The sequence below is a fragment of the Hypanus sabinus genome, chromosome 2 (genome assembly GCF_030144855.1).
Source record: "Hypanus sabinus isolate sHypSab1 chromosome 2, sHypSab1.hap1, whole genome shotgun sequence".
Taxonomy (NCBI): domain Eukaryota; kingdom Metazoa; phylum Chordata; class Chondrichthyes; order Myliobatiformes; family Dasyatidae; genus Hypanus; species Hypanus sabinus.
The window spans coordinates 191,119,314-191,140,605 of NC_082707.1; the positions used below are offsets into that span (position 1 = coordinate 191,119,314).

At 41.2% G+C, this 21,292-nt stretch overlaps 2 protein-coding genes across 3 annotated transcripts in view; one reads left to right on the forward strand and one right to left on the reverse strand.

Moving 5' to 3' along the window:
* Window positions 1-4,368, reverse strand: part of vipas39 (VPS33B interacting protein, apical-basolateral polarity regulator, spe-39 homolog) — a 92,631-nt gene extending 88,263 nt beyond the window's left edge. Inside the window, exon 1 of the mRNA XM_059961793.1 lies at window positions 4,311-4,368. The gene's annotated coding sequence lies outside the window, so the exon portion shown is untranslated. The remainder of the gene's footprint in view (window positions 1-4,310) is intronic.
* A 404-nt stretch (window positions 4,369-4,772) lies between these two features.
* Window positions 4,773-21,292, forward strand: part of LOC132389295 (activator of 90 kDa heat shock protein ATPase homolog 1-like) — a 38,632-nt gene continuing 22,112 nt past the window's right edge. The window contains exons 1-5 of one of the 2 annotated variants that reach the window (XM_059961806.1): window positions 4,773-5,299; window positions 9,764-9,954; window positions 11,411-11,493; window positions 17,594-17,711; window positions 20,716-20,804. In XM_059961806.1, the coding sequence (XP_059817789.1) occupies window positions 5,220-5,299; window positions 9,764-9,954; window positions 11,411-11,493; window positions 17,594-17,711; window positions 20,716-20,804 (561 nt within the window). In that variant the 5' untranslated portion in view covers window positions 4,773-5,219. The remainder of the gene's footprint in view (window positions 5,300-9,763; window positions 9,955-11,410; window positions 11,494-17,593; window positions 17,712-20,715; window positions 20,805-21,292) is intronic. The other variant, XM_059961810.1, reaches the window with a different exon arrangement.

The following is a 21,292-nucleotide window of genomic DNA, read 5'->3' on the forward strand; positions in this document are numbered from 1 at the left end:
CCAAAGGACTGGAAAATTGCAAATGTCACTCCACTCTTTAAGGAGGGAGGAAGTCAAGTCAAGTCACTTTTTATTGTCATTTTGACTATAACTGCTGGTACAGTACACAGTAAAAACAAGACAATGTTTTTTCAGGACCATGGTGCTACATGAAACAATGCAAAAACTACACTGAACTACGTTAAACACCACAAATCTATACTAGACTACAGACCTACCCAGGACTGCATAAAGTGCACAAAAATAGTGCAGGCATTACAATAAATAATAAACAAGACAATAGGCACAGTAGAGAGCATTAAGTTGGTGTCAATCCAGACTCTGGGTACTGTATTGAAGAGTCTGATGGCTTGGGGGAAGGCAGAAGAAAGGAAATTATAGGCTAGTTAGCCTGAACTTCAGTGGTTGGGAAGATGTTGGTGTCCATTATTAAGGATGCAGTTTTGGGGTAGTTGGTAAAATAGGCCAAAGTCAGCATGGTTTCTTTAAGGTGAAGCCATGCCTGACAAATCTGTTGGAATTCTCTGAGGAAATAACAGGCAGAATAGACAAAGAAGAGCCAGTGATGTTGTTTACTTGGATTTTCAGAAGGCCTTTGACAAGGTGCCGCGCATGAGGTTGTTTAACAAGGGATAGAAAGTTGGCTGATTGGTGGGAGACAAAGAGTCGGAATAAAGGGGGCCTATTCCAGTTGGCTGCCGGTGATAAATGGTGTTCTGCAGGAGTAGGTAGTATTGAGGAAGTAGAGAGCCTGCATAAGGACTTGGTCCAATAGGCAAAAATGGGCAAAATAGTGGCAAATGGCAAACAGTGTAGGGAAGAGGATGGTCATGTACTTTGGTAGAAGGAATAAAGGTGTAGACTATTTACTAAAAGGGGAGAAAACTCAAAAATCAGAGGTGCAAGGGGACTTGTGGGTCCTCATGCAGGATACTCTAAAAATTAACTTGCAGGTGAGCTGGTGGTAAGGAAGGCAAATGCAATGTAAGCACTCATTTTGAGAGGATGCAAATATAAGACCAAGATGTTGAGGCTTTATAAGAACAAAATAAATAGTAACAGAATTTTAGGCCATCTGCTCCATCGAGTCTGCTCCACCATTCAATCATGGCTGATCCTTTTTTCTCCTCCCCAACCCCAGTTCCTGGCCTTCTCTCCATAACCTTTGATGTCACATCCAATCAAGAACCAATCAATTTCTGCCTTAAATACACCCAACGATCTGGCCTCCACAGCTGCATGTGGCAACAAATTCCACAAATTCAACACCCTTTGGCTAAAGAAATTTCTCCACATCTCTGTTATGAAAGGGCCCCTCTATCCTGAGGCTGTGCTCGCTTGTCCTAGACTCCCCCATCATGGGAAACATTCTTTCCACATCTACTCTGTCTAGGTCTTTCAACATTCAAAAGGTTTCAATGAGATCCCCCCTCATCCTTCTGAATTCCAACAAGTACAGTCCCAGAGCCATCAAATGTTCCTCTTATGATAACCCTTTCATTCCTGGAATCATCCTTATGAGCTTCCTCTGGACCTTCTGCAATACCAACACATCTTTTCTAAGATGAGGAGCCTGAAACTGTTCACGATACTCAAGCTGAGGCCACACCAGTGCCTTATAAAGCCTCAGCATCACATCCTCGCTCTTATATTCTAGACCTCTTGAAACGAATGCTAATACGGCATTCGCCTTTCCCACCACCAACTCAACCTACAAGTTAACCTTGGGGTGTTCTGCAAAAGGACTCTCAAGTCCCTTTGCATCCCAGATTCCTGGATTTTCCTCCCATTTAGAAAACAGTCTGCACATTTATTTCTACTACCAAAGTGCATGAATATGCATTTTCCAACATTATATTTCATTTGTCACTTTCTTGACCATTCTCCTGTCTAAGTCCTTCTGCATCCTACCTGTTTCCTCAACACTACCTGCCCTTCCACCAGTTTTTGCATCATCTGCAAACTTAGCAACAAATCCATCTATTCCATCATCTAAATCACTTATATACAGCATAAAAAGAAGTGGTCCCTATACTGACCTCTGCAGAACACCACTAGTCACTGGCAACCAACCAGAAAGGATCCTTTTATTCCCACTTGCTGCCTCCTTCCAATCAGCCAATGTTCTAGCCGTGTTAGTAACTTTTCTGACATAACATGGGCTCGTTACCTGGTAAGCAGCCTCAAGTGAAGCACCTTGTCAAAGGCCTTCTGAAAGTCCAAATATACAACATCCACTGCATCCCCTTTATCTGGCATTATCAGACCACACTTGGACTATTGTGAGCAGTTTTGGGCCACTTATCTAATAAAGATGTGCTGGCATTGGAGAGGGTCCAGAGGAGGTTCACAAGAATGATCTTGGGAATGACAGGGTCAATGTACGAGGAGCATTTGATGTACGAGGGCCTGTATCCGCTGGAGTTCAGAAGTATGAAAGGACATCTCATTGAAACCTATCGAATATTTAAAGCCTAGACAAGAGTGGATGTGGAGTGGTTGTTTCCCGTAGTGGGTGAGTCTCAGAATAGAGGGATATTCATTTAGAACAGATAAGAGAAGGAATTAATTTCTTGTGCACATGTATAAGTCATTGCCAGGGACGGCTGCAGAGGCCAAGTCATTGAGTGTATTGAAAGCAGAGATTGATAGGTTTTTGGTTAGTCATGGTGTCAAAGGTCATGGGCTCAGGCAAGAGAATGGGATTGAGAGGGCTAATTAATCAGCCATGTTGGAATGATGGAGCAAACTCGATGGGCTGAGTTGTCTAATTCTGCTCTGATGGCTTATGAATCTGTGACTGGGGTGACAGCAAGGCTAAGTAAAAGGCATTCATATCAATAACGTTAAGGTTGATAAATTTCTCCCGAAGTTCTCCTTTCAGTATGCACTATCTGCCTTTATGTAGGCAGAGGTGGAGTCATGGCAGCGCTATATTGCGACTCCATGTCAATCTACAGAAAGAACTTAATTCCTACCTTTGACATCTCTCCTTTTCCTTTTCAGGGTGGATGAGGTTCTGTTGAAGACCCTGACCTGCAGTAGCACTCAGACTTAGGTTATTTGCAGTGGTGGGACCCGCTCCCGACCAGCCACTTTTTGATAACTCAAAGATGTGGCCTAGAAGACGAGCGCGCCTTCAGGGATCTGAGGTCTCGCAGCCCTGTGGACGGGCTGAATCGAAGCCAGTACCACCAACTTAAGTGTCACAGGAGAGAACAGAGATCGGGAACAGTGGATCAGCTGTTGGAGGCATTATACTCAGCGAGTTGTGTTCTCTCTGTCTCTCTCGTTGGTGGATGAGAGATAGTTGCTGATTCTCGTGTCACAGAACTCGGGAGGGAAGAGGGAGGCAGTGCAACAGACTTTTAACATCATAAATCAGCCAGTTGTTTTTGTTATGACTCCCCTCTTGCTGTGAAATGGGGACACCTCTTTTTCCCTTTATTAGGGAGAAAGCCTGTGGTATGTCAAATTGTTGGTTGATCGATTAGTTTTTGTTGTACTACAGATTGTGGTCTTTATCAGGGGCTTGGAGGGTGGAGGTTGCTGATGCTTTTTTGAGGAAGTGGATGGAAGTTCATTGCTTTGTTGCTGCTTGTGTATGGCGGGGGGAGTGGGGGGTGCTTTTGAGTTTCAACATTTTAACTGTCACTATTTTTTCTGTTTTCATGGATGTCTGTGAAGAACAAGAATTTCAGGATGTATATTGCATACATTTATCTGATATTAAATGGAAGTATTGAACTATTTGTCCCAGTTCTCAGCCTTAAGCGAGTTAAGTCATTGACTGTTTGCATCACCATGATTCTGACAACACAACATTATGTGCTGCTTCTCCACTTCCCACTCTACATTAGTTCATATATTTTCTTTTCCACCTTTTCAGGTTCCTGAAGAAATAAATTTTACTTTAAAGGATATGTGCACTTATTCCGTACATGGACAAGTGTGTACTTGGCACCCACAAGCATTGTGGCCCTTGGCCACCACCTAAGCACAAACATCCTCTTTAATTCTCTCCACCCCCTTCGTCATCTACAATTTAAAAGCTGCTTGATTCTTAACTTTTTTTTTAAAAAAAGTTGTTCTTTTAAAACATCATTTCGAGAATGTTTTTTTCGGATTTCATTTTCATTACATTTCCACAGAGAACTATAAAGAGGAACCCTCGTTGCAGGTCTTTATCGCCGGGGGAACTCTGTCGTAACACTCGGAAATTTGGCGTTCTGAAATTTCTAGGCAACCGGCTCCGTCTTTCCAGAACTTTCTGAAAGGACGAAGCCTTTAGGAACGGAAGGAAAGTTTACCTGTCCCGTCTATCACCGACTAGCCGATGCCAACTAAGTTAAAGTGAAGAACTAAATCCACTAGCTATCGAACTAAGGAACAAAAACAGATAAAACTTGTGAACATTTGCTATAGATCTGGTTTCGGCACCGGAAAGCGGGCAGCGGAAGGGGCGGGGTTCGTGTCCCCCAATCAGCGATCGCGAGGGGCGAAAGCTCTGTTGCGTCACGACCACCGGCGATTGCGGTGTGAAGTGATGGCGAGCAGTAAGCATTCTGCCAGAGAAACTCGACTCTTTTTTTCTGTCTGTGTGTGTGTGTGGGGGGGGGGGAGGAAGAAAGCTTCAACGTTTCAGTATCAAACCTGCATCAGAATTAGAGAAGCGGTGGGAATAAAAGGAGGCGGGGCGGAAGTGACACCACGTCGGTTGGGGGCGGGGATGGGCGCGGAGGCGGAGAGCCCTGATGTCGTCACAAGTTTTGGCACGGGGAGGGGGGAAAAAAAAACGGCGAAGTGGGGCGGAAGTCACTGTACACCCCGTATCGGCTGCCCAAGTGGGAACGGGGGCGGAAGTGCCCCTACGTCAGACGTGTGGGGCGGGCGGGGATGTCTTTCCAGCGTCCCCGGCCGGCGTGGGTTGCGGACGAAGGAGCGGGGCCGGCCGCCGCGACGCTGACGTCACGGGTTTCTAGCATGTTCTGACGGCGACCGGATAAAGGCTCGAGGAGAGCGGCCGTGGGACGTTTTTTTGTCGGAGAGTAGCCGGCCTGGGCGAGGAGCGGCTGTTCATTCTGGCTCTTCCCTTGGCAGTCTCGGCCAGCAAAAGGCCAATTAGGGTCATAATATATTCATACGCAAATAAGTCTTTTTAATTTTATTTTGTTCGGTTTGCATTGTCACCGGACCCTCGGTCCTCGGCTGCTGTCACGATGGCCAAGTGGGGAGAGGGCGACCCGCGCTGGATCGTGGAGGAGCGGGCCGACGCCACTAACGTCAATAACTGGCATTGGTGAGACGCTGGGGGCTGTGTGTCCAGTTCTCCCTAACTTCATCTGCCCGCATTCAACCTTCATACTTCATTCCTATTGTCTTTCTAATTTACCTATGTGGAGATCAAGCGGAGGGCTGGGGGTGGTCCTTTCCGTCGTGTTTCCACGTTGCTGTGAACAGATCGCATAATGCACGTTGAAACTCTGGTATTTCAGTGGGAAATTTAGCAACCGTGGAGAATGTGCGAATGTAGTTTAATTTATTGGGAATTATTGGATTTAGGAGACTCCTGGACAGGTATATGGAGGAATTTAAGGTGGGGGGGGGGGTTTATATGAGAAGCAGGGTTCGCATTGTGAACCGAAGGGCCTGTACTGTGTTGTACTAAATGTTCTAAATGTGAGGTTGCATGTTTCGGAAGGAAGACTAAAAGGTCACTTGGGAGGTTTGTATCTAGGTAGGGTGGGGGAAGAAAGGGTCCCTGGAATGCAAAAGCTTTGTCAGCATTTAGCAATGGGGTTTATTTCTGAGGTTGAAAATTAGGAAAGGGCTAGATCGGTGTTGAACCTGTAATTAAAAAGTGGAAGTGTCCAGGAGGTCAGATAGCATCTGAAGGAGGAGAGAGTGATTGACATTTCCAGTCACTGAGCACAGTATTTCCAGCACTTTCTGTCTTTATTTGACACCTCCACCGTCGGTACTTTTTTCTGATCTTTTCTGCTGTTCACTGGGTCACGTTTTAAGAAGTTTCAGCTTGAAAGGAAACCTTGCCATGATATCAAAGTTGTGCAAGTGTATTATCAGGAAAGGATAAACAGGCTGGCTCTATTTTTTTCCCTGAAAACACTTGAAGGGTGATCTAATGAGGGCTTTAAAGTCTGAAAAGTTTTGGTGTTGTCAGTAAAAAGAAAATGTCCCCACTTGTGGGGAAGAGCATGATCTAAGGTAAATAAGTTAATACAATTCCATGAAGGAATTTGGAATAAACTTCACCTGAAGTGGTAAAGCTTAGATAGTTTTGGCACATTGGCCTTCAATAATCAAAGTATTGAGTTCAGGAGATGGAATGTTATGTTGAAGCTGTCGAAAACGTTGGCAAGCCTAATTTGGAGTATTGTGTGCAGTTTTGGTCATCTACCCTCAGCAGAAATGTCAATAAAGTTGAAAGAGTGTGGAGAAAATTTACAAGGATGTTGCTGGGACTGGAGGACCTGAGAAGAAAAGACTGAATAAGTTAGGACTAAGATTAAGTGTAAATTTGATAGAGGTTTTTAAAAAGAAGAAAAATTGGGGATATAGATGCAAGCAGACTTTTTCCACTGAGGTGGGGTGCGACTGTAATTAGAGGTCATGGGTTCAGGATGAAAGATTTAAGGAAAACGAGGGGAAATTTCTTTACTCAGAGTGTCATGAGAGTGTGGAACGAGCTTCCTGTGTAAGTAGTGCATGCAAGCTCAATTTCACTGAGGGTAGTTTGGATGGTGTATGGGGGTGGTAGGGGTATGAATGGTAATGGTACCTGTGCAGGTCGATGGGAGTTGGCTGTTTAAATAATTTGGAGTGTGTTAGATGGGCCAAAGGGTCTATTTCTTTGCTGTACCTTTCTGTGACTGACTCCGGTGAACATGTGGAATGAGTTGTCATGAACTGTTTGAGCAACATTGAGGGGGTAAAAAAAAATTGACAGTTGTGCTGATGTGTTCTGTTAAGGAAAGGTGGGAAGGCACTAGCTTGGAGATCACTGGGATGTATTGGTTGAAGCAGATTACTTTATGCTGTGTATCATTTGCTTCTCTATCAAACCCTTTCCCCTCTTTAACTTTCCCTTTCATTGTTTCTATCTCATATCTACCTCATTCATAGCTTTTATCTTTGACTTTTACACTCAATGTTTCTCTTGTTCTCCTTTTAAAGGTCCTGCTAAAGCCAAAAAGGATGACTTTGGTTTGGGGGTGGGAATACTGGTCTGAAAAGATTGCTCTTTCATAATAGTTATTTCTATATAAAGCTTCTGGGCTCCCTGCCACAAATAAACAATATATAAATAAAATAATAGGATGGCTGAAGTTGAAGGCAAGTTCATTATCCTAAGCATACTTCCCATTCTCTCATCACTCCATTCCTCAGTGGTTTGTGAGGGTCTACTTTTGGATTTATTGCATGTTTGGGAACTCTATTGCTAGGTCTCCCCATTCCTTGTAGTATTTATTACTTTATGGAAGTATTAAAGCTCATTTGCTTTAAATTTAGGCTAGTTGATGGAGTGGGAGAGGGGAGTAAATCTGGGACTGAAATATGTGCTGTCCCTGTTAGTCAAAATTCTCCCCCAGGTGGACTGCAGAAGATGAAGATGTATTATTGGAAGTTCTTTTAGAAGAAAATGTAGAATAATCTTCATGAATTTTATCATTCATTTTACTTCCCTTGCTCCCATTAGCTTTTGAGTGTTAAAGAATTTGTAAAAAGGGAATTGAAACTTGCATTTTCCTGATGGCTATTCTTGTGAAAATTACTGTTGGTTTTTGGTAATATTTTGGAGATGGCTGTCTGATAGTCATAAATCAGCGATACATGGCACTAACGGGTCTGGCATGTTCCCTGCTTGTGCATTAAAAAGTTATTAGTGTTGTTGGAAGGAATATCAGTAACATGATTGCATGGAGTTTTGCTGTGCCTGGGTTTGGAAAGGTAATGTATCTGGGCTTTGATTTGTTTTAAAACAATAGTTATTGAAACTTTGGGTCTTGAACATTGCTGCTGTCTTGGTGTTGATCTTGTTGATTGTCAATAGCAAAATCTTGGGTTATATGATGAATGATGCACTGTAATATCTTGTGCATTAAATGGTGAGTCATTTTAAGTCAAGGAAATTTTGAAGGTGGAAAGTTTGCCAGGGTGGTGGGGTGGAGGGATTGGAAACCATGTAATCTGGATGTATGAAGTTTAATGATGTGTGTAAAGAGTGTTTTGATATCTAGTGACAAATGGTGTTGATGTCAAGCAGAAATGTTTTTGACTCTGGAACACAAGTCCCTGCTGCCTTGAATACTGCAGAATTTGGTCGGCATTTTCTGTGCAGTTTTTTTTGTTAATGCTTATCCACATTTCACTAAAAAGGGACCACCTCGATAAATGACCTTAATGTAGACGAAGGATTGAACTTGGCTTTGGTATTGTGAATAAGTACTGGGCAGACCCTGAAGGTGCCTTGGTGGAGGGTATGGATTGTTTGTGCGTTGTGCTTTTGGTTTCAAGTCTAGGCTTGGCTTGTTCAGAAGTCCTTGGTCATAGCTGTACTGTCCAGAAATGGGCGCTTTGACCCACAATGCCCATGTCTTTTGTCCATCTACACTAATTGCAATTGATTCAATAGTACTATATTCTTCTATGTATTTCCTAGTTAATATCTTTCTATGTAGTCCTTAAATGTACTGATTTTATTTCCTCCACCACCTTTGGAAGTGCATTCTAGGTATCTATTTAATTTTTTTTATATTGTCATGGTAATATAACATGAACTCTTTGGCAATGTATTCATGCCAACCTGGTTGCTTCCCTGATTTTCATTAGGCCCATATTCCTTTAAACGTTTCCTAGCCATTGCCTTTCAAGTCCCCTTTCAAGATGAGAGGTAAGTAATTTAAAACTATGCCCTTTGTTTTTTTATATCCCCAGTATGAGAATGTTTTCAATCTTCTAACCTGTCCTTGCCTCATAATTTTATAAACTTTTATCATGAATCATTCCTTGTTTCCTCTTATTCTCAGACAAATTTGATCAGCTTATTCGTTTCCCATGACCAAAGTGTTCCAATCCTTGGGTGTCTTTGATCAACATTTCTAGTGTAGCGGGATCATAATTCACTGTTAGGTGGGCTGTCGTCGGTAGGTCGCATCTGGAGTTTGTAGTTGGCGGACGATTTCCTTCCATGCGGCTCTGGCATATTGGGAAATCGTACGTGGCATTGGTGGGCAAATTGAATTTGACTAAGTGTGAAGTGTAGTTTGGAAGAACTGATAAAGGGAGGACTTGTACATTGAATGGAAAGACCTTGGGTGCTTTTATAGAATGTACTGGTGTACAGGTGCATAGTTCCCTTGTAGTGGGGTCACAGGTAGACCAGCCAAGAACGAAGACTTTTAGCAATCTGGCCTTAAGTCAGGGCATTGAATATAGAAGTCAGGTGCTATCTTGCAATTGTACAAACATCTGTAAGGCCACACTTGGAGTATTGTGTTCAGTTTTGGTCAGTACTTTTAGGAAGGATGTGATTAAATTATGAAGGGTGAAAAGGAAGTGTTACAAGTGTTGCCAGGACTTGAGAGATTGAGGTAAAGAGAAATGTTAAGAGTAAGGTTTTTTAAATAAAAAGTTGATTTAAAAAAAAGATAGAGGGCCTTTACTCCTTGGACTATAAGAGACTGAGTGGGTAATCTCATAGAGGTAATAAAATCATTTAAGTATAATAAATCTTCTTCTGCAGGACAGAGAGAGATGCCTCAAATTGGTCAGTAGATAAACTTAAATCACTGTTGCTGGCAGTCAGTGTAGAAAATGACGAGGGAGTGTGCAAAGTCACAGAGGTGACCAAGAGTGATGGAGAAGCCTCAATCAACAACAGAAAAGGAAAATTGATTTTCTTCTTTGAATGGAATATTCACTTATCATGGAGAGGTGAGTATGCAAAACCAAAAATTGAAACTTTTCCCCTTAGATCCTTGAGTTTTTTGAGTGGCAAGCCTATTGTGGCATAGAAAAATTCAGTCATGACCTCTGAATTGATGCCGGTCCACTATTGATAGTTGTCTTGAATTCATATTCTCTATTGTGCAAGAATGTAGATATCAAATTGCTCAATTGTTTAATTACATAACTGATGTGGTATGCCTTCTGAATAAGCCTTATGGCTATTTGTCTGATGACCTAAATCAGTGATATAATATCCAATAAATTAAGGAGGTAAATAGTGATTTGCATTTCAGCACACGTTAGTTCATTTATTTCAAACATGTGTAACTGGAACTGATTTAACATGCCTCTTGTCCTTGAATGTCCTGTTTTCCCCACTCCCATTCTAGAAAAAAATTCTGTTCCCAGTTCCAAGGTTTTTACTCTTTTTTGTACAAAACCAGGAGTGCTCTAAGCCAATGTAGCACCTTTAAGACTCACTCCTAAACAATCTTAATGTGTAGACTGGGGACTGGTTCTTTGGGTGTCAACTGAATAACCAAGCTTGGTTGCAACCATGCTTGGTATGTTAGCCTGTGCCTTCAGTTTCAAGCAGTGTGGGCATGAACTTGTTTAATTTAGCTTTCACAAAGCATAGGTGAAGAGTCAAGTGTTTTGGCATGAAAATAGGGGACAATAGACAGGTGCAGGAGTAGGCCATTTGGCCCTTCTAGCCAGCACCGCCATTCTCTGTGATCATGGCTGATCATACACAATCAGTACCCCGTTCCTGCCCTCTCCCCATATCCCTTGACCCCGCTATCTGTAAGAGCTCTATCTAACTCTCTCTTGAATGCATCCAGAGACTTGGCCTCCACTGCCTTCTGGGGCAGAGCATTCCACATATCCACTACTCTCTGGGTGAAAAAGTTTTTCTGCATCTGTTCTAAATGGCCTACCCCTTATTCTTAAACTGTGGCCTCTAGTTCTGGACTCGCCCATCAGTGGGAACATGCTTCGTGCCTCCAGTGTGTCCAATCCCTTAATAATCTTATATGTTTCAATCAGATCCCCTCTCATCCTTCTTTCCAGTGTATACAAGCCCAGTCGCTCCAATCTTTCAACATATGACAGTCCTGCCATTCCGGGAATTAACCTTGTGAACCTACGCTGCACTCCCTCAATAGCAAGAATGTCCTTCCTCAAATTTGGAGACCAAAACTGCACCCAATTCTCCAGGTGTGGTCTCACCAGGGCCCTGTACAGCTGCAGAAGGACCTCTTTACTCCTATACTCAATTCCTCTTGTTATAAAGGCCAGCATGCCATTACATATTAATATAATTTTACAGCAAACCCACTGAGATGGAAGGGTATGTGGTCCTTTGGAGCCATTACGGGTTTTTGAAGTCAATAGATTTGTTTTACTGTATAACTTTCTATCCTGTTTTCATCTATTATAGGAACTTCAAAAACTGGAGTTAAGTATAAAGGAACTGTGGAGATACCAAATCTCTCAGATGAAAATGACATTGATGAAGTGGACGTAAGTTCCTTATTTTTGGAGTAAAAGGGGTAATGCTGTGCCTGTACTAGTTTTTTTTTCAATGCAAGTCAAATGATCACTAACCCTGGAAATGTGTTGTTTTTAATTTGCTTTAGATCATTGATTTTATTTTTCTAAGGTTGGTATCGTTACTTCAAGTGGTTGCAGGAATGAGGAATGTTTAGATAATACCAAAAGGGCAATGTTATGATAATCATGGGGATTTCAATATGCAAGTAGATTGGGAAAATCAGCTTGGTGCTGGATCCCAAAAGGGAATTTGTAGAGTGTGTACAAGATGGCTTTTTAAAGCAGCTCAGGGTTGAGCCACCCACGAGAAACGCAATTCTGGACCAGGTGTTGTATAATGAACCAGATTTGACTTGGGAGCTTAAGGTAAAGGAACTGTTGGGAGACAGAGGAGCTAGCCGAAGTTGATTGGAAAGGGACAATCTGGTCTGACGGCAGCACAGCAATGGCTGGAGTTTCTGGGAGCAATTAGAAGGTGCATGTTAGATACATCCCAAAGAAGTAATATTCTAATGGCAGGGTGACGCAACCATGGCTAACAAGATCAGTTAAGTCCAACATAAAAGCCAAAGAAATGGCATATAATAGAGCAAAAATTAGTGGAGAATTGGGAAGCCTTTCAAAACCAACAGAAAATAACTGAAGTCATAAAGAAGGAAAAGATGGCATAAGAAGCTAAGCTAGTCAGTAGTTAAGATACCAAAAATTTTTTAAGATATGTAGTGTAAAAGAGGTCAGAGTAGATTTGGACCACTGGAGAAGTAGTAATGGAGAAGGAAATGGTGGGCGAACTGAATAAGTGTTTTGCTTCAGTCTTCACTGTGGATGTTCAAGAGGGTCGGGGCAGAAGTGAGTGAAGTTGCAATTACTAAGGACAAGATGCTTGGTGAAACTGAAAGGTCTGAAGGTAGATAAGTCACCTGGACCAGATGGAGTATACCCTTGGATTCTGAAAGAGGTGGATGAAGAGATTATGCAGGCATTAGTAATGATCTTTCAAGAATGAATTGACTCTGGCATGGTTCTGAAGGACTGGTAAATTGCAAATATCACTCCATTCTTCAAGAAGGGAAAGATGCAGGATAAAGGAAATTATGGGTCAGTTAGTCTGACCTCAGTGATTGGGAAGACGTTGGAGTCAGTTATTAAGTTATGGTTTCTGTTGCAATTCAGAAAGAACCTGGAGGTTGGAACAGAACATTAATCGTGTACGGTACTGCCAAATGGTCTGCTTGACTTCTAATCACCTGGAAACAATGAACTCTTTCTCACACACAGGATTAGTAGGTCAAACTTTAATTGACAGATGGACAAGCCCGCAAATCAACCAATCACGTGTCACATGAGACCAATTACTGTCACATGGTGGATAGGACATCTCTCCACCCACAAGTTTTTGAGTGAAACCAGCTTGATGGTGTTCCACGGGTTTTCTGGTCTGTTTTGATTGACGCAGTCCAGAACCCCCAGAATCGAGTGTTGGTCTGGAATCAGTGCTTTCAACTGGGGATTCTGCTTCGATAGTTTGCAGTGCTAACCTGTCTTATTCACTAGCTCTATCTGGAACAAGAGATTCAATTGGCCCTCTCGTGATATAGTCTAGATGTCGGCAGCATACACTACCATCTTCAAGTGCCGAAGTAACTTGTTGGTCCTCTTTCACCACAACTTCTCCTTCCATCCGCCTTCGGCTCTCAGGGTTTGGGCAAACATAAAATGGATTTCCCACTGCAAGGTTCCAATCTCTGGGTGCAATAAATTCAATTGGGAATTCAACCTGCAGCCCATCAATAGCTCAGATGGAGAGAAACCTGTGGTAGTTTGTGGGGTTATTCAGTACCTGAACAAAAACTGGTTTATCCTGGTGTGTATGTCACCTTTGAACTTTTGTATCCCCACTTGACAGTCTGAACAGTTCTTTCAGCCATACCGTTTGATGATAGATGATAAGGGAGTGTATGCTGCAATGTGAACTCCGTTGTCTTGTAAAAGTAGTTTGAATTGCTCACTTGTAAATGTAGGATCATTATCTCAAACCGCAGTATTGGGATTCCATGTGTACAAAATGATGTGCATAAAATGTTTGTCATTTGGCTGATCGAAGTCTTCACCGACCTTAATCCATTTAGAATGCACATCAACTACCAGTAGCATGTGACTGTCCAATGGACCTGCATAGTCTACATGTAAATGTCTCCACAGTTTGGTGGGCTATTGCCATGAAGCCATAGGTATGGGAGCATTTAAAGGTTGAAACTGCTGGCATGGGTTACATGTATGAACAATGTGCTCAATGTCTTCATCAATTTTCAGCCACCAAACATAAATCCCAGGCTAGCACTTTCATTTGTGGTATTCCTGGATGTGCACAATGTAAATTCCAGGATAGGGGACCGTAATCATGTAGGAATTACCAATAAAACTTTCCCACAGACAACTGTTGTAGATACTAAGCTAGTTTTGATGTCTGGCATGGGGTGGCACAGTTTCGGCCACACTATTTGGTCATCCATCTTGTACGTGCCTTTAACTTGTATCAGTTCAGTTTCTTCTTTTACCTGAGAAATGGTAATCAGAGATGTATTGACCCAATCCATCAGTTGTACCAGTTTATCTGGAAGTTCTGACTCTCAAGGGTATTTACATAGCCGAAGACAGTTTAAGGCATCTGTGATGCAGTTGTTTCTACCAAGAACAGAAGATAGCATGTACTGTTAAGCGGATAGGTATGGGGCCCACCGTTGCATCCTGGGTGAAGGCATCTGCAGCACGGCCTTTCTGTCACCAGACAATCCCACCAATGGCTTGTGGTCCATATAAATGTTGAAACATTGGCCATACAGATGATGGTGAGTACGCATGATGCCAAAAATAACCACCAGTGCTTCCTTGTCCAACTGTGCATGATTTTGTTTGGCTGAGTTAAGAGTGCGTGCTGCAAAAGCAACAGGTTTTTCATTATCGTTTCTACTGGGATAGCACTGCACTAACACCATGCGGGAAGGCATTACAGTACAAAACTATTGGCACCCTGGGTCTGAAGTGCATCAATGCTTGGAATTAAGTCAGCATTTGCTTGGCTCTCTGAAAAGCAGTTTCCTTTGCCTGCTCCCGAAGCCACCTCGTACCTTCCTTCAATAGATCGTTAAGCAGACCAAAACTCTGGCATAATGATTAAACATGCCCAAAAAGGAGCAAAGTTTATGGACATTCCTTGGTGCTGGAGCTTCATAAACGGGATGAAGCTTTTCTTTGACTGGATATATACCTTTGGAATCCAAGCAAAAACCGTGGTATTCTACATGAACTGCCAGAAAGATGCATTTCTCACTCTTTAGTTAGGAGAAAGTTTTATCAGTGTTAGTCAGGTGCTCTTCTAGGGTTGACCTGGTAATTGGATTTGATGGTATGTTGGAATATTGCTGGAGATGAATATATGTTGAATGGGAACCTCATATACTGGAACTGGATTGCAATAGTAGACTCTTGGACTGCTAGCTCGAGCTGTTCATATGCAAGTGCAAAGTCAAGTTTACTGAATAAGTTTTGCCTCCTAGCGTTGTACAGATGTCTTCTATCTTTGGAATTGGGTATGTCTCTAAATGTTGGCATGAATTCACTGTGACTAATCTCAACACCCTCTTACTCTTGACTACTGGCACAATAGGGATTGCCTGGTGTGAAAATCTCATGGGTTCAATTATTCCGTAATCACATAAGCTCTTTCTTGACTTTGGAACGAAGCATGTATAGCAGGGAACATGCCTTGAAGAGCTTGGGTTTGGTTGTGCCTGATTCTGATGTACGTTCTTTGGTACTCCTGAGCTTGCCTTCATCAGGGTTGGTGAAAATAAGTTCGTACCATTTGAGTAAGCTCTTGACTGGCGTGTCCATTTTCATCTGATACTCACCTAGGCTAGGCACTTGCTGTAGCCAGTTGCATCTGAGTAAGTTTGCTCCTTATTCCTTAGTGATATGCACTGGTAGTTGGTGCTATTGATTTTCATGCTCAAGAAGAACCCTGCCACAACCAATTAGCTGTAATTGCTTCCCTGTGTAAGTCTTTAGTTTGTAATGCGGTGGGGCTTATCTTTTCACTGCAGAGTAATAGTACAGTCGGTGACAAGTTCAAAGGGAGTGGGTCTGGTGTTAATCTTTAAAACCATCCATATAAGGGGGACTACCATAGACCACATGAGTTTATTACAAATGCCTCCAGCTTCGTAACGGCTGCTGTATGTTCTGGTTTGAATGGAGGCCAAGATCAGCAAAATCTTACCAAGTGTCTTTTCTTTTGGCAAGTATGGCAGACAGTCAGTAGGCGTTTGGTGAAATTAACTGCAATAGTAATGTCAGAAATCTGGAGTATAATTTCTTTTTTCTTAGTTAGGCACACTTTAATGTCAGTATAATCTGCAGCAGTTGTAGGTGAGAGGAACATTGTCTCTTTGAACTTTGCACTGTGACAACAAAACTGTATTCTGCCACTTTCATGCAATTTGCAATATCAAGGCTGACTTAAGTGTGAGCTCTTGATTCTGCCAGTAGGCAATGTTGAATTTGAACATCACACACACTAACGATCAAGCAATCACAGATCATGTCTTCTCCAACAGTGATAAAATCACAAAATTTAGTCAGTTTTCTTAATTCAGCAAGAAATGTTGCTACTGATTTCATTTTCTAACTGTTGAATCTAAAGCACTGCACAATAACCGGTGGTTTAGGAATGTAATGAGATACATTTAGTCTCAAGTTCCCTATAAGATTTCAACCCGACTGAGTAGGTTTCTTTAGCTATTCTGGATTCTAATTGGAATTGTAGGATTATATCCAAAACTGGGGAATTGAAGATGTCTGTCCATCTATCCAGGTTTTTAATTTCTGTTGTCTAATATACAGCTGCAGGTTCTCTGAAATTTCAATACATCATTACCTTGATGTCTCCTAACTGCAGTTAATTGATACTGAAACCTAAACTGCATTAACCCTTGCATTGTTTTTAAAATAGTTTGAGCCTTTAGCAGCAATGGAAATACTAAACGATACAACATTCAGGTTTATGAAATTTGTATACTAACTGTAATTTTGCACTTCATTTTCAAGCAATTTGTAAAAGTCTAAACCTACCTCTCAACTTGCGTTTTAAAATTTATTTTGATAAAACACAAGATTGGTATTTTAACTATTCTGTAATTCATTTTGAAATCTGCAGCTGCCAGTATTTCCAGGTTGGTAAAATTATGTACCCCACATTTCCTCTGTACTTTCCATGGTATTTATGCAGTTGCTATATACACCGAGGGGCCACTTTATTAGGTAACCAATAAACATGGTGTGGTCTTCTTCTGCTGCTGTAGCTCATCCACTTCAAGGTTCGACCTGTGCAGAGCTCCTCATCTGGAAACCACTGTTGTAATGTGTGGTTATTAGAGTAACTGAACTAGTCTGGCTGTTCTCCTTTCGCCTCTCATTAACAAGGCTTTTCAACCATAGAACTGCCCCTGACTGGATGTTCCTTTGTTTTCCTCATCAATCTCTGTAAACTCTAGAGACATATATGATGAAAATCCCAGGAACTCAACAGTTTCTGGAATGCTCAAACCACCTTGTCTGGCAACATCAATCATTCAATGGCCAAAGTCACTTAGATCACATTTCTTTCTCCCGTTCTGATGTTTGGTCTGAACAACTGATCCTCTTGATCACGTCTGCATGCTTTTATGCATTGGGTTGTTGCAAGGTGACTGGCTGATTAGATAATTGCATTAATGATCAGGTGTACCAAATAAAGTGGCCACTATATGTATGCCCATAATAGTGAATTTAACGTCCTCCTTCTGTCACAATAATCCCATGATTCTATGCAATAGTTCTTTCCTCACTTTGTAATTTTAATTTTTATAACTAGGCGGTTAATACTGCATAACCTCAAATTATTCTATTATAAGAGCAGAAAAAATGTTTGAAAAGTGATATCAGTAAGTATGTGTGCTTAAATTATTGGAAGAACATTGCTTCTCTTTGTAACTTGATAGTATGTGGAATGTAACTAAGGCACTTCTTCCAGGTTATTGTTGCCCTGGTAAAGGATGAACCTGAGACGAAACTGTTGGATCTAATGAAAACTGATGGTGCAGATCAGATCAGGAAGGCACTTGCCAACTATGTTGACACATTGAAATTAGGTGAGTAGAGTTAAGCATTTGATAATGAAAATCTCTTCAAGTAAAAGCATAACCAGTAACCGAATACTGACAGATTGGACATGACTATGTCCAATCTAAGCATCCCGCCTCAAATTGTATTATTTGGCTATCAATATTCTGAGTATTTTTACTAAAATGTTTGTAACATTTATTGGTTTACCACAATATCAATCCAAGTCTAAGGTGACTTAAACTGCTGATGTATGCAATTTATTGTACTGTTTTTACATGAAGTAATTGTTTAAGGTGGGAGATTATAATTGGTCTGATTGCTAAATCTCAGGACTAACACAGATTGCAGGGCACTTTTAACCTTTAACACTTTCACTGCAATGTTCTGAAGTGGATTGTGCTCTAGTTGTAGAGTAATAGTCAGCGAGGATAGATTGCTGTTGATAATTCAGAATGTTTGCTTTTTGGTACTTAAAATTGGGATGTTGCTTTGGTTTCTGTAAGTAGTAATTGTTCTAAGTTCATTTGAAATATTTCAACTCACTTTGGATTAGCTTGTTATTGTCACATGTACTGAGAAAGGCGCAAAGCCTTTGCTTTGCATGCCTTGCAGACATCATTCCATACAAGCTAGTTAAAATGAAACAATGCAGTATAGTCTTTCAATTAGAGAGAGTGCAAATAGATTCAAGGTAACTTGGGAGATCAAATGTTCATCTTTTAGTGTGCATGAGGTTTGTTCAAGAGTTTGATAACAATTGGATTCAAGCTGTCCCTGTGCTTTCAAGCTTATTTACTTCTGCTAGGAGGGAAAGGAGAGAACTAGCATAGCAGGGCTCCTAATGTTGGCTCCATTCCCAAGAAAATAGGAAGTGTAAACAGTCATTGGAGGGGAGATTGGTTTGATGGACTGTGCTGTGTTCACTGTTCTTCAAACAAACTGGTTGTCAGGTACAATTGCCAGTCATGGGTTTTTTGCTCCTTGAATGACCACTCAGGCACCCAACCAGATTGAAATTTATGATCATTGATAATGATCTGTGCTGAAGATGGTACTTCAATTGGTTTAAAAGATTGAGGCCATGTGCATGTGCACTAGGAAAATAATTATTTCCAATTTGAAGCTCCCAAACACAAGTGTGTATGGTCCTTTTTGATTTATGGAAGAACTGAGGAGATTATTTGGGCAGTATAAGTAACACAACCGTTCTTTGACTTTTCTGTGGATCATCCAGCTTTTTTGCAGCCCCATATTTAATTGGAAAATAGAATTTGGGGTAGTGGTAAAGTGTCTTACTCTGACTGGGAGATCTGTGACCAGTGGTGTTTAGATCTCTTATAGATAAATGATCCTGACTAATATGTAGATGGCTGACTAGTAATTTAGCAAACATGAACATTGGCACAGTTATGCACAGAGAGGAAGGTTTGCAAAGAATACATCAAGATATAATAAGTTAGAAAAGTGGGTGGGGAAATAAATGACAGATGGGTTTGTCTGTTATTTCCCCAATCTGGACAAGTGCTGTGCTGCACTTTGGGAGGTCAAATGTAAGAGGAAAGTATGTAGTAAATGTTAGGACCTTAGGAGCATTGATCTATAGAACAATCTTTGGGTGCAAAACAAATACTCCCTGAAAGTGGCAACATGGATAGAAGGACTAGAGCATACTTACCTTTTCTGCATTAAGCATAAAAGTCAGGAAGCCCTTTGCAGCTGTATAAAACTTCAATTAGGTCACATTTAGGAGTATTGTGTGTGGATTTTGGGTGACAGGATGCTGAGGCGTTCACCAGGATGTTACCTTGGTTAGGGAATGTTAGCTATAAGGTTAGGCAAACTTAGAATGTTTTATCTGAAGCATCAGGAACTGTGAGATGACCTGATAAGATGTACATAAAATTAGGTAGATAGTCTCTTTCTCAGGGTGGAAACGTAAACTATTAGAAGGCATAGCTCTGAGGTGGGAAAGTTTATCTTAAAAAAAAATTACTAGGCAAGTTTTTTTTTCTTAATACAGTGGTGGGTGCTTAAAACATGCTGCCAGGGAGCTAAAGGAAACTGGTATAGTAACAAAGTTTAAGAGGCATTTAAACTTAAGCTGATGCTTGAACAAGCAGGGAATTGGGAGGATATAGACTACATGTTGGCAAATGGAATTACTTTAATTTGGCATCATGGTTGGCACAGACATTGTGGTTTGAACCTGACCTTGGCTGTTACTGTGTGAAGTTTGCACATTCACTCTGACACATGGGTGTTCCCCAGGTGATCTGCTTTCTTTGCATTCTAAAGGCTTGCTTGTTGGTCAACCACTGTAACCTACCTCCTGTCTAGGTGAATGGCAGACGATCTTGAGTAGATTGTTAGCTGATTGGTATGTTTCAGTAGTTTGCATGTAAATGAGTAGGGAGGAACGGCATTGAGAATCTCAAGTCTAGCTGAATAGCTTCATGACAGGGTAATTTAAGGTAATTCGCCCTTATAAATTAAAGAGGAATATCCTGCAAATCTGATGCCTAACCTGATTTGATCTCTCCAATGAAGATGTTATACTTTGAACACCAGACACCAAATCAGAAGGGGTGACAGAATCAGAATGAGGTTTATTATCACTGATGCATGTCATGAAACTTATTTTGTGGCAGCAGTGCATTGCAAAACATAAAAAAATTAGAAGTTTAAAAAAAATAGTGCAAAAGAGGGATAATGAGGTAGTCTTCCTGGACTGTTCAGAGATCTGGCAATGGGGAAGAAACTGTCTAAAACACTGGTCTTCAGGCTCAATCACCCAGTGTGTAAATCCTTTTACAAGAGGGAGGACATGTATTCAATAATTGTTTTTGTCATGGTTTTAGTCTTAAATTATGTAAAGCTGCTTTCATCCACACTTTGATGTCATCTTGTATGGCTTGTCATACAATCTTGGAGTTTGAAGTAATTCCTGTAAAATACTCTGCTTCTGTGTTCTCAATACCACAGTAGTTAATAAGGTTTGTGTACAAATTTGATGTTACTTTTATATTTCAGAATTTACTCAAGGAATGATATTGCCAACAGTTAATGGAGTTCAGAAGGAACAGTCACAGTCTAAGCCCAAGATTGATCTGCAGACCAAGGTAAGGAAACATTAACTGCTATTTATCAACTACAATTTCAAGTTTTGATATATCATACTTGCTGTGCCACCTCCAAAGATCACAGGAGTGCAGTTTGCTTGAACAGGTGGCTAGAATTGAGTCTTATTAAAACACCATGTTGAAATTGAATGGCATTGTGTACAGTACAAAAGCTGACCTGGTCCATAATACATTTCCTAACTCTAGAGCTCCCACTTGATGATATTATTGAGATTTAAGCTGAATGCCTTGTGGTTGGTTTTAATAGCTAGCCAAAGCAATGTTTAATTTCTGATGCATTGTAATACTTTCTGCCAGATACGTCTATGGTGTCAAGATTCTTCACTGAGGGTGAAGTTCTTTATTGAATCAATTCTGATGGCAGGATCAGTCTTGGATGCCTTTGAGCTATAAGGTATTTCGGCCCAAGTTGATTAGACACTGAAGGACTCCTGAAGCCTATCCATGGCTGTGCTCCATAAATCTTA